Source organism: Hemibagrus wyckioides, linkage group LG22, assembly GCF_019097595.1.
Source record: "Hemibagrus wyckioides isolate EC202008001 linkage group LG22, SWU_Hwy_1.0, whole genome shotgun sequence".
NCBI lineage: Eukaryota > Metazoa > Chordata > Actinopteri > Siluriformes > Bagridae > Hemibagrus > Hemibagrus wyckioides.
This window is the reverse complement of record NC_080731.1, coordinates 14,705,700-14,718,787: the sequence shown is the minus strand read 5'-3', so window position 1 is coordinate 14,718,787 and position 13,088 is coordinate 14,705,700. Positions and strand designations below refer to the sequence as shown.

The 13,088-nt window shown below is 39.1% G+C and overlaps 1 protein-coding gene across 1 annotated transcript; it reads right to left on the bottom strand.

Moving 5' to 3' along the window:
• Positions 1-1,050: 1,050 nt before the first annotated feature.
• Positions 1,051-12,917, bottom strand: nol6 (nucleolar protein 6 (RNA-associated)). Its single transcript, XM_058375712.1, has 26 exons — positions 12,743-12,917; positions 12,318-12,527; positions 11,521-11,637; positions 11,223-11,405; positions 10,761-10,929; positions 9,922-10,053; positions 9,674-9,837; positions 9,465-9,585; positions 8,579-8,637; positions 8,394-8,495; positions 8,175-8,290; positions 7,899-8,076; positions 6,656-6,778; positions 6,429-6,577; positions 6,239-6,314; positions 5,535-5,675; positions 5,332-5,449; positions 4,913-5,067; positions 4,362-4,525; positions 4,065-4,217; positions 3,888-3,985; positions 3,679-3,803; positions 2,161-2,250; positions 1,877-2,077; positions 1,483-1,584; positions 1,051-1,399 (listed from the first exon to the last, which is right to left on the bottom strand). Exons 1-26 carry the CDS (start codon positions 12,785-12,787, stop codon positions 1,250-1,252), a joined length of 3,441 nt encoding a protein of 1,146 aa, XP_058231695.1. The 5' UTR covers positions 12,788-12,917; the 3' UTR covers positions 1,051-1,249.
• Between the last annotated feature and the right edge of the window lie 171 nt (positions 12,918-13,088).

The following is a 13,088-nucleotide window of genomic DNA, read 5'->3' as shown; positions in this document are numbered from 1 at the left end:
TCTTTCATAAAGATATTAGAATTTATATGAACTTTTCCTCCACTTCCTGTAACAGAAAAGCCGCCAAAACAAAGATTCTGCTTGCAATTTAATGTTTTTGTCATTTTTATTTATTTTCTTACTCATTTAGTTTATTTTGTTTGTCACAGAATGCTGTGGAGATTTTGTCTATACCTGTACTCCTGGCTTTTTTCTTGGTTCATATGTCATGTTAACAAAATAATAAATAAAGAAACAAAGAAACAAAATAATGAGAGAGAGACGGGGGGTAGAAGGAAAAGTGAGTGAGTGTGAGAGAGAGAGAGGGGGGGGTAGAAGGAAGAGTGAGAGAGAGTAAGGGGGGTAGAAGGAAGAGTGAGTGAGTGAGTGAGTGAGTGTGTGTGTGTGTGAGTGAGAGAGAGAGAGAGAGAGAGAGAGAATCCTGGAAGTGGAGAGTTGTAGTGATTAAACAGATAATAATAATGAAGCACAGTGTAACCCTCAAATGCTTTATAGCTCAGATAATCCCACATGAGCATCTCCTGTGTAGCAAGTCAGTGGACCAGAGACTTAAATGTAAATGAACGAGTTGATGCATGTGTACCTCTTAAAACAAAACGTCAAATAATTACTTCCTTAAAATTATTTGAAATCTGTACAATAATACAGAGATTTCTATTTCTGAATATACAGGACACAAGTTCTAAGCATAGTTTTGTACTGTGTAGTTCTACATGTATTTGAGCTACTAAACTTTGGATTATTAAACTCATTCTATTCAGGCAACAACAAAACCCACGTTGAGGATCCCTGCTATAATCACACTCGTACATTATTTAGTTCTTTTTCAAGCGTTTGAATCCGATCAGTTTATTAGTAGATTGCTGCCTGCACTTCATCATTTGACCACTAGATGTCACCAGCGTTGAGTGTTTTAGAAAGCTTCGAGTAATTGCTTCAGAAAGCTAGCTATTCCTAATAAAATAGACATATTTCCACTGGTGCTGTTATACCTGATGCACAACAACTAGATTTGCTCATCTTATTCAAAATGAACAAAATCAACGCATATTTACCGTAATAATTATTTACTGAACATATTTTCATAAAAATTCAAATGTTCACTCATTTTCACTGTAACTCACATAACTTGAAATATACATAAAAAGGTAATGTCTTTAAAAAAAAACAAACCCAAAAACAAAAAATAAACAAACAAATATTCCATGGCACACAGATGAAGGATCTTCTTTTGAAGGATCTTCCCAATTCAGACAACCCATCTCTCAGTCCTTAGGTCCACCCTGTCAACCAAGCCCTCCCCAATGATCTGGAAATCCTGCACGATGGCCTCTACATTAAGGACAGTAGTGGCCGTGTCTTCAGTCACTTCCACTCGTCTGGCGTTCATCAGAGAAGTCTAAAGGAGTACAGAAAGAGGGCTTCTTTAACAGACAGTATTACAACATGTGTTTGTCAGAGTGTAATGGATTTCTGACTAACCTTGAACGGCTGAGGCTGAAAAGCTTTAGGCTTCCACAGCACTGCAATCACAGTTCCTCCATAGGGGTCACAGAAAAATAGTGCCAGATCTCCATATGCATCCTGATAGAAAATTGCAAGAAATGTGATCAGCATCAGAGAACAATTCCTTGGTTCAGAAGCAGTACCAATACCAGAATACTTGAGTCTGGACATGAATGAATTCATCCATCCGTTTATCCATTCGTCTAACAGCCTGTTAACATCACCTTTTAGAGCCATGAATGGTCAATATATGCCAACAATGCAGTACACACTTTTAAAACTACATCTAACAGTTGTTCTGGTTTATCAGAACCTTGCCTGGTTGTTTACCAAAGCTGCCATGTAAGATAAAGGACTGTAAAGAACCAACCCTGAGCTCAGACAGATACAGTTTCACAGGATCAAAGTCCACGACAGGGAAAGCCCCCCCTGAGCTTGCTGCGTCCCCATCCAGGGTGCCTTGGCGGCCAGTGGTCTTAGGAGGATCCACAGCTCTGGACAGCAGGGGAACCTGTTGAGGTCTGAGGTGTATCAGAACATCATAGACGTCCAGTGGGGGTCGAAACACCACCTGAAACACAAACACATTCCCTTTATTAACCCCTGATCATTTAGATAGAATCATTGTTTAACATTACTAACGAGGACACTAACCCGGATGTCTTGTTTCAGGCTGGGGTTGATGAGCTGGGCCTCCAGTACACGCAGGCTTTCTGCAGCAACCAACATGACACGCTGAAGCATCTACAGGGAAAAGAGGTTTTGTAGAACTAATTGATCTCTCTCTTTTTCCAAACATTTCTGCATTATTTCTCTTTAAGAGGTAGAAAGTGACATTACTGATTAATTTTAGACAAAACAGCTTTGTGCCTCAGTATTATATTTAACTGATGGTAACTATACACTTTTTTTGCCCTGTTTTTGTGTTGTTTGATGTTGCACCATGGTCCTAGAGGTGTAGTGTACTGCATCAGCTTTATAGTTGAAATGACGATAAAATTTTCTATCGACTTGACTTATTTATTTTTTGTCAAATTGAACACATTATATATTTTCCTTGATAATAAGATTCAAGAAGCTTTATTGTCATTTCAACCACATATAGCTGACGCAGTACATAGTGAAATGAAACAACGTTTCTCCAGGACCTGGTGCTACATAAACATACAACAACAAAGAGTTCAACACAAAACACCACCACAGAGCTAGGACAGAAGATTGTCTTAGCCACGTAAAGTGCACAGTGTGCAGCTAGGTGCAAACAGAGCACAGACAAGACAGTACAAAAGACAATAAATACAAGAAAGACAACACAAAAAGAACACAGGACACTTAGCGCCGAAAAAGAAAGAAAAGAACATGTGTACTGGAATGTAAGTGAAATAAAATAAGATAAAGTGAAATGATGTAAAAAAAAAAATTATTGTGCAAAAATATTGTGCAAAAGTACAACAGCAGCGGTTGAGGCAGTACAAATAGAAATAAACATAAATATAACTATAGCAGCGGATGACAGGTAGAGGTAGTGCAATAAGTAATGAACAATATAAATTGTGTGTGCATGTGTGTGTGTCCACACAGTCAAGAGAGAGAGTGTGTGTGTAACTTCAGGACTTTTCAAGCAGGAAAACTGTGACAAAAAAACCAGAGATAAAAATATTACTAACATGAGACAGAGGAAGGCGAGGGGCTTATGCAATAGGGAGAGCACCTAAGCAATTGTCAATCATTCCATATGCCAACTGGCTTATTTGCATTACTGTAGAAAGGAGACTTATTTCTGAGCAATAACCAGCTGCTGTGCAGGTTGGCAAATAAGAGACAGTCTTAATAATTATTTAATGACCCAGAACAGCTTAAATTAAAAACCAATTAAATAAGTGGAATCAGGTGGTCGATATAAACGCCTTCAGCCACAGGGGCACTTTACGGATCCCCGAGGAACCCCAATATACTGTACTTTTTAAATGCAAGCTGTGTTTTAAGGAAAGTTGCTGAGCCACTCTGTTCTGCCTATTGGTATCTGAGCCAGAAAAATCTAAACCAAAGCCCTGAATAAAGAAACAATCAGAGCTACACTATGGCAATATTCCAAATATTTTTCATTATTAATTTTTTTTTTTAATCTAGACACAACATTATACATGCATTCCTAATGTCTTCTTTACAAACCTGGACTGAAGGTCCTTCTTTTGTCCAAACTGAGACATCCTTATCATTAGGAGTGGCAATAAACATCACAGGCAAAGATTCCCTCGATGCCAGGAAGTGGTTTTTGATTTCGGTGTAGTCACAAGCTACAGCACAGTGAAGAGAAAAAAGACAAATGTAAACTAAAGTCAGACAGCAAAGGAGTGAATCTAGGATTTTATGGTGCTGACCTGCGAGTTTGCCATTGAGGTTGACCACCAGAGGGTTGTTCTTCCAGTCGAAAGTGGAGAGTAGGCGAAGAAAGCGGAGAAAACCAACCTGAGGAGAACTGAGGAAAAAGATGCTCAATATCACCTTCAGCCAAAACAGAATACGGAGAAACAGGGAAATATATGTGAAATGATTACCTTGGAGGGGTGAAGGGAGCAGGCTGTAAGAAGAGTGAGGCTACCAGCAGATCAGCTGCCTCCTCATTTATGTCTCCGCTGAAGAGCTGTGCAGCCAGCCAGCGTTTGGCCAGACGGCACACTGCGCTGAAACACGGCTGCTGCTGCTGCAGACTGACACACAAACCACATACAAGGGACCTTAAAGGAGGTCTTGATGACTAGTTTGGACTAGACAACACAGTGTTTGGTAATAAGAGCTTAGGCAATAGGTAGCATGTGTAAGCATCAACAAAGGTGTGATTGTGTGTTGTGTACCCATGCAGGGTGCTGGTGAGGAAGGGTTTTTGTTGGGTCTCGAGCTCTAGTGCCTGTGCCTCTGCGTTATCTCGCTGAATCAGCATGCCCTCTGTGGTCACACTTTCTCTCAGCACCTGTGGCTCTCTGTGATACGCTACCTGGATGCGGAACACCAGTCCGTCCTGCAATGAAGTCCAAAATACAAACTTGAAGCCTAGGAAGTCAATAATAACGTTACATATTGTTGTGGTTCAAACAATTTGATGAAACTTTTATTTGTCACCATTGCTTTGTCTTTTCATACACAAAGATTTTGAAGAAGGATTTTATACAGATATTAATCATATAAATTTCAGAAAACGTGCCCTTTAGATTTAATTAGGTTTAGTGTAATTATAATTGGTGACTTATGATGCTTCCATTCACTGGATCCCAATAATTTACTAAAGTTATTTAGTGTTTTATATTTACAAATAGCGCCACCTCAATCTTAAAGCTACATGGCTTTTCTTCAAATGGCAATTTAAAAAGTATACACTTGATACACTAGACAACAACACACACATTACCTTCCACACATCCAGGTGTGTAGGCGAGGGCCGGAAAGTGTAGCCATGCTGGGTTTTGAGCAGCTCCCCGAGGCGGATGTGGAAGGCTGCTTTAATATGGCGAATCGCCAAACTGTCACTAGGCCACTTTCCACTTCCTTCCATGTGACAGATCACTAAGCATGAATGAAAAACAAACAGATGCATATAAAAACCTATAGCTCTGTAAGCACTTACTCTTTAGGTGTATTTCCACTCAAATAAATGAACAATTCTGTCAATTACAGTGCTTTAGTAATCACCTGTTACACAGATTTTTAAAACTACAGGGGAGGAGTGTAAGGTATCCCAGTTCTTTCTGTACAATCTATGAAACTTGGTGAAATGTAGCAGTTATGTTTTCATAACTCTGACATGTTCATCTAAAATATCTATCTTACCTTTTATAGGAGTGATATAATAAGGACAGGGCTTGGCCTCATGTGGAACCAAAGCACGTGAAGTCTTCTCCCTCTCAAAATACGAGTAGGACAGCTTTACTGGGACAGGAGGAAACACCTGTAGAGGACCAAGACACATGATGAGCTTGTACTTATAAAACAGTAGAATATGATGAAAAGCAGAGGTGAAGAGGTGTAGTAACCTGTGAGTATCGGAGAGCTGGGTGAGCACCCTGCACCGAGGTGATGGATAGAGGCAGACCCTCTAGCTGCCAAAGCTTTCTGCTTAGATCATCAAAGCACTGCACCACCTTCAGACTCTCTTCTTCTCCTGTACTGCACTCCTGATAAACAGCAATAAAAGTGAACAATAGTGATCCCTGAAAATGACATGAGACATGCAATATTTCAAAGAACACTACATATTTGTCAACGTCATTACTATCATTATTATTACTATTAGGGATTTTATTTAGGGAATATTAGTAGTAGTATTAGAGTACACATTTTTATACTAGAAATTATTAATATTGTTTGCAGTAAATTGTTATTCTTTCTCTCTCAACCTGTACACCCACCCATGGACTTATCCATCCATACATGCAACAACCTCTTCTTCAATGAAGCTATACATCATTCACATCATGGCCAAAAGTCTATAGAATCGATCCATCTACAAATCCATCAATACATCCAGCAACAAAACTATCTATCCATCAAAGAATCCATCTATTAATGAATCTATCCATCCATCAACAAATCCATCCATTAATTAATGAATCCATCCATCAACAAATCCATCCATTAATTTATGAATCGATTCATCAGTGAATTCACCCATAGACCCACTGAGTCATCTGTCCATCCATCAATGAATCCACATATTATTCACAAACATAAAACATACCTCTCTTTCAACTTTAATCACATCATCCATTTGTCCTCCAACAAATGAGACACATGACTCTGGTATATCTGCATGACTAAAGAGAGAGAGAGAAAACAAAACAATTATCACATAATGCACACTTGGTTAAAAATTCTTTAACCATTTTAATAAAAAAAATCCTTCTACTTTTATAGTACTATGGTCTTACAGTTCCAGTAGGTGAGTGATGATCTCCAGCAGGACATGTCTCCTTTGGCAGGTGGAGGATCCAGACCACAGCACTGCCTCCGTGATGGCTCCATCCTGAAAGCGCCTCAGTTCTGAACGAGAACCCCACAGCTGCCTGAACTCAGCCGCCTGCACAAGAGCTAGGGGTCACTTTATGTAAAAGGTTTTATTTAACAAAGACTGCAGGAACGCTTTGATTAGTTTTACCTCAGGACTATCTGCTGCAGGTCCTCTCTCCAGAACAGACAGGGCACGCTCAGAGTTCAGTAGCAGGCCAATGGACACCGGCGGCTGGTCTTTGTGCATAGGGGGTTCACTATACACTGGCCACTAAAATAAAACAAAACAAAGAAACAAATAGGAAAAATAAATATGAATGCTGAAAACATCAAGCCATAATGTTCATGACAGATAAATAATGCTGCTGAATGGTTATGCACATCAGAAAATGTTAAGTTCAATTAAATTTTATTTGCAGCTTTAACTTTTAGAAATATAATAATTCAGGAGATAAATGATAAATTTATCAAAAAACGAGCAAGTACTTCAGTAACTGTTTGTGAAAATCTGAGCCCAAAGTCATCTATATGGTTTCAAATAGGGATGCACAATATTTATCGGACAGATAAATTATCAGCCGATATGGGTGAAAATGACATCAATTTTATTGCTTCGATAAATAAATTAAATCTGATAATCAGATCCGATAAAGTACGCTTGCCGGTAAATCAATCAGTCTGTTTTATCCGAGATTCATCCGCTTTCCAAGTGCACGTGACTGCAGCTTTAACCTGCAGTGACTCTCAGCCAGTGTTGTGCTCATTAGGTCATCATCATCATCTGTGAAGCAGCAACGGCAGCAGCAGCTACTAGCACTAGGCCTAAAACACGGAGCATGTGACCTAAGGTCTATATACCTTTCTCATCCTCATGCACTAAAAAGGTTGAATAGATGCATTTCTTTGTTATGCATGAAATACTTGAACGTAAATTTGTTGTTAATGAGTTGTTAATTGCAGATAAACCATAGTTCTGTTAAAACCTTTCTGTTCTTATTGTAGTGCCTTACACAAAAAATAAAAACATCTGAAGAGTCAGGACTGATGTTTGCTATTACAGTTAGGCCAGAGTTACTAAAATATCAGTTTCATCAGTGCATCTTAGATTTTCTATTCTCCTGGGTGCGCAAACACCAGATTATATGAAAATTCTAATATGAAAATATGAACTCATTGGTTATTGGTATCGGTTTAAATTTTTCGATATCGTGCATCCCTAGTTTCAAAGTCATACTTATATTTGTGCAACATATACAAACACCAAATAGAAAGAAAAAAAATAACAATAAGAGGAAATACTCTGGTTCGTTGGACTGTTTTTGTACTTTATGAATAATTTCTCAAAAGAAAAAAAACATATCATATTCACAGTTAAGGGTTATGTCCTTTACCTCAGGGTCTGAAGGGAGTGAGTGAACCAGAAGGCGGATCCTGTCCCCGAGTCCTCGCTGCAGAAGAGACAAGATGAAGGGAAGCACAGTGAGAATGTAGTTCCCACCATAGTCCATGAGACTGCTGAGGAGGCTGAGCTTTTTACAGGAGGCTTGCATTTTCACCAGATCCTTCAGTCTGAAGGAACAAAACAGATTCTTTAGCTTGAACAGAAAAAAAACAACCTGAAATCAACCATTAACACAAGAGATGACATGAAATAGTAGAACACTCACTGATAGACATTGTCATATGTCCTGATCATGGGTTTGGGGGTCATAAGTAGAGCCTGGAAGCCATCTAGGGTGGGATCATCCCAGAACTGGAGGGACAGAGATGCCTCGTGCTGGATCTGTGGACAAATCAGAAAGCTTTAAATGACTAATTACGTGAAGGTCATTTTCTTGAAATGATCAATAAGCAAACATTCAGAATGAAGCTCTCAGAATGTTGACCTGTTTGTAGGTGCAAGCAGTCATGTCTGCACACATGTTAAGGTGGCCAGAGGGATCCACAAACACCACTTGGAAAGCACTGTGGAACTCGTGCAGAGAAGGCTAATGATGAAGGAGAGAGGCAATTACTTCAGAGAAAAAAAAAATGGAATATTGATTAATATATTAGAGGGAGGATTGCTTACCACTTTGGAATCTGGGTGTTTTGCCAAAGTAATACCATTCTGAGTCAGGTCTGTAGAAGCTGAAGGAGGAAAAAAAAGGATTACTTCTCATATTTGCTCAGGTGTTTTTTTTTTCTTAAATAATGACAATTCTGTAATTTCACTGCCCTAATTATGTAAATGTAATCAGGGGAGGCTGGGATAAATGATCAAGCAGGACTAAGCTTATCTTTTTAAGATAAATAAATGAGATTATTTGCTGTTTTCAGTCAAATATCAGCACTGCAGAAATATATACAGAATATCATGAAAGTGCAAGGCTGGGGCTGAATTTTTTCTAGGCCAGACTGTAGATTCATACAGTCACAGTCAGGCCAGGTAATTTAGAGAGTTAAGGGTTGGGGGTTCAAGCCCCAGCTGTCACTGTTGGGTCCTTGAGCAAGGTCCTTAACCTACTAACAAGCTAGGATATGCAAAGAAAAGTATTTCACTAGTTTCTTATTAAACGTAGTTTATTTTTATGCACAGTCTAGGAGGAGTAGGCCCGTTTTTTATTTCACAAGTTATATACTGTATATAACTGAGTACATGACAAACATTTAGTGTAATCAACAAACAAGGATTATGTACTCGATCATTTACTAGGGAATTACTCTAAAAAGACTGCAGTTTTTGAATGTGTGTAAAACCGTTTGCTTCACATCTTTCTTATTATAATAATATCAATAATCATGTATTTTTTGTTCGAGCCATTAACCAATATTAGATTTTAGCCCTGCAATCTAATATAACGATCAACCTTCACTGAATCTAACTCACAAAACTGTTAAAAGTGTCAAACAAAATGGTAAGCAGCATTGTCACTTCTGAAGAAAAGCCGGTCAACTCATAGCAAGTGCAAACTTACCTAAGAAATGCATCACATTTCTGAGCAGCTGGTAGGCATTCATGGTTTTCCCCACTTTATGTGTGGACAGCAGGTAAGCCAACAGCATAGAGGCCAAGAATCCTCCAAAACATCCAGCACCCTGAAGAACCATGCAACACACACTTTAGACCAAAAGACAGAATTTAAAACAGAAAGTAAAATGAACACAGACAACACACTTTACTCACCTGATCTAGCTCCCTCTGTCTGAGCCACACTTTGAGCAGAGCCACACCTTCTCGAAAGGCAGGACACTGATCAGAGTGAGCGCTGAGGAACTGCAGGTGAGAGCGAGGGAGGTGATCCCCCACTACTGTACTGTTATACTGAGGAGTAGGAGGCTCACTGCTTTCTAAAAGAAACAAATCAATTCCAAAAGACTGTTAAAGTCTAAAAGTAAAGGAACATAGCATGCTGATTCTTTCTCAAAAGTTACCTTGCTCAGCATTTTGGCCAGTAAACCAGGCTGTTCGGACGTTGTTCTTCTGAGGATGGAAGCGACTTGGTTTGAGGAAGTCCGGAGGTGGGATGGCGTGAATCCTCAATAAGATGCTGTTGCTGTCCTTACCTACAGACACACAGTCAGCTTTCTATAACATGCTTTAATGTTTGTCAAGTTGTTAATTACCTTCCTTTAGTCTACAGTACACCTGGCTCTAATTTAAACAGGTCGAACTCCTGAAAGATCATTTTCTAACAGACTTATTTAGCTCTTCTTCAGGAAATCATCCTTAAGTTTTACCATAACATGGTAGAACAGCTCATCTCTGTGTGACAGACAAACACTCAACTACACAACCATCTGTAAATAGTCTTACTATTTAGTAAGATAGATAAATAGGTCATACGCATGTGCATATTATCCACTGTCATTTTTGCACACCTGTTTTATTGCTCTTTTTCTTTTTACATTTATCATCATTACTCTTTTTTGAATGTTTCTTTATTTAACTTTTAGGGTGTTTGTGTAGATCTGTGTTTACTTTTAATTTTAGTGTTACGCTGCTGTAACACAACAATTTCACTCAGTGTATCAATCTGTTTATCCATCTCTCCACATATCAGGTATACATCAGATTTTATCAGTAGCTGCCCAAGTCAAAATTGGGTCACTTTCATCTACACTGTTTGTGTGTAGAGCTGATTCAGAAATTGAGATTTCATCCAAAGAAAAATCTTTTACAATAAGATTAAATAATGAACACAGATTTGCTGTGCTTTCTGATATTACTACAGGGCAATAAATTTCCAGGGAATGGAGAGGAATGATCCTACCTGAAGGTGTGACAAGCAAAAGAGGGCGGAGCCGGTTGCCATGGAGGCATGAATAATGCAGCGGGCCCACTAACGGAGAGGTGGAAAGGTGCTGTGCCAGTCCTGCCAGATACAGAGCTCGCTTTCGAGAGTACCTCTGGTTTATGCCATCCATCGGGTGCAGGATACTCTGAGAGGAATATACCATATATATTTTTTTAATTATCTGAAAAATTCATGGAGATCACCCTGGTCTATATTGCAAGCATTAAAGCAGGCTAGTCTCATATCATAAGAATAGTACATGATATACATATTCACTGTATAATCTGTACATAGTATCATAGTTTATTCACTAAAACTAGCTAAAATTGAAGGTCTATAGATATCAATATAGTTTCCTAGGGATTATCTAACCCTTAGTAAAAATGATTTCCTGTTAAAAGGAAGCTCCTAAGGATCTTTCCAGGAACTACAACTTACAGCAGGAATTGTAACAGCCAGATCAACAGACACTCTAGGTTTGATGCAAGTTCCCAGTGGATAACTCCCAATCAGGTCCACAGAGTCAGGTGGCTCCATGTGGAACTTGCCCTTGGTCTCCTCAGGAACCAGGATGAACGGGACATCAATTCCCGACTCTGATATCCAAGACAAGTCTGACAGCTAAACCAAAAAAAAAAAACATAAAACATCTTCAGTGAATAAAATCACAAGATAAAAAAAATATAACGGTAAAGTCTGTCTCAGACGTGCAGAGCTCTAGACACTGGGTACTAACCTCCACCACTGGAGTTTCAGGCACAGATTTTAGAAGATCAGTGATTTGCTGTATGAAGGAATCCATCTGTTTCTTCCTGCGCTCACTCAGTGCCACCTCCTTGAGCAGTTCCTCCATCTGCAGGCCAAATCAAAAGAACACACGATGAACACGATAAGGTCACATTGATGTTACATGGATGATCAATAGGGAACAGATCAATCATATGTTGTAACAGCATGCGAAATGTTCTATTATTAACACGTCAAGTTAAAACCGTATATAATGCTTTTTAAAATAAGTCTACTATGACAGTATATTAACACTGACCAAGCATGTTTGATACAGACCAACGGAAAGAATCGTGTCGTGTGGCATTTCGCTCAGAGTCATATATTCCACTCATAAGTGGACATAGCCACAGTATTGTGCTACTCTGATCGGAAGGTTGCGAGTTCGAATCTCAGGTCCACCAAGTTGCCACTGCTGGGCCCCTGAGTAAGGCCCTTAACCCTCAATTGCTCAGTTGTATAAAATGTAAGACGCTCTGGATAAGGGCATCTGTCAAATGCCAGAAATCTAAATGTAACATAGATAGTCTGTGAGAAAACTATAAGTATGTAGCCATAAAAGACTTATACTTCTGTGTTGGGAACAGATGATGTGCAGTCCTAGACCTTCAAACTAGGACCAAATGAATATTCTCAACTGGTTCATGTTTTCCGATTTTTAACCCCCCTCCTCCTACTAAAAACTGGACAAATTCATGACCTAAAAGAACAAGACAACCTTCAGTAGGACCTGAAAGCTGTACTAACCTGCATCTTGAGCAGACTGCAGTGAAACAGACTCTCTGCCTCCTTCAGCTGGTTGAGCTCCTCCACAGTAGGGGCTTTGTACAACTCTCCTTTAGAGAGTTTAAGTGGTCGAAGGACACCATCCTCTGTGAGGGATGCACTTGCTTTCTTTTTGGATCCTTTGAGTTTCTTTTCAGTTTCCTCTTCGTCCTCAGGGTTTAAGGTTTCCATCTATGATGCAGTCAGGACACGTTGTCAGAAGAGCACAAAGACTTTAATGTTCGTCTATCACTGCTACACCATTTTGTAAAGTAGGATCTACTGAATAAGTCCACTGTGATTATACGGACAGAGGCAGGATAACACTTTAAGTACTCATGCAGACTAGTACTAGCTGACTAAACTAGAACAAGATCTATGAGTATGAAAAAACAGAAGCATCAAACCTCATTTTCCAGATCCTCAGTTGATTGTGTAGTTTTTCTCTTCATGTTAACGTGTGAATAAAGTCAATACCGTGTAATAAAACACAAAACAACGCATTGATTGATTCCTGTAGCCAAGGCACCAGTGCAATTGGAAACTCTCACATGGAGAACATGCGGCACACTAACAATACACGCTACAAGGTTCTGAATGATGATTGGTCCATCGTTTATTGTTCCTGTTTACGATTAGTGGAATATTTTAGTCCCGCCTACAGTCAAGGTTCTTTGAGATGACAAACGAGCTGCACATTTTAAAAAAAAATACATTAATTAAGTATCAATGTCGTACAGAAGCTTGAAAATG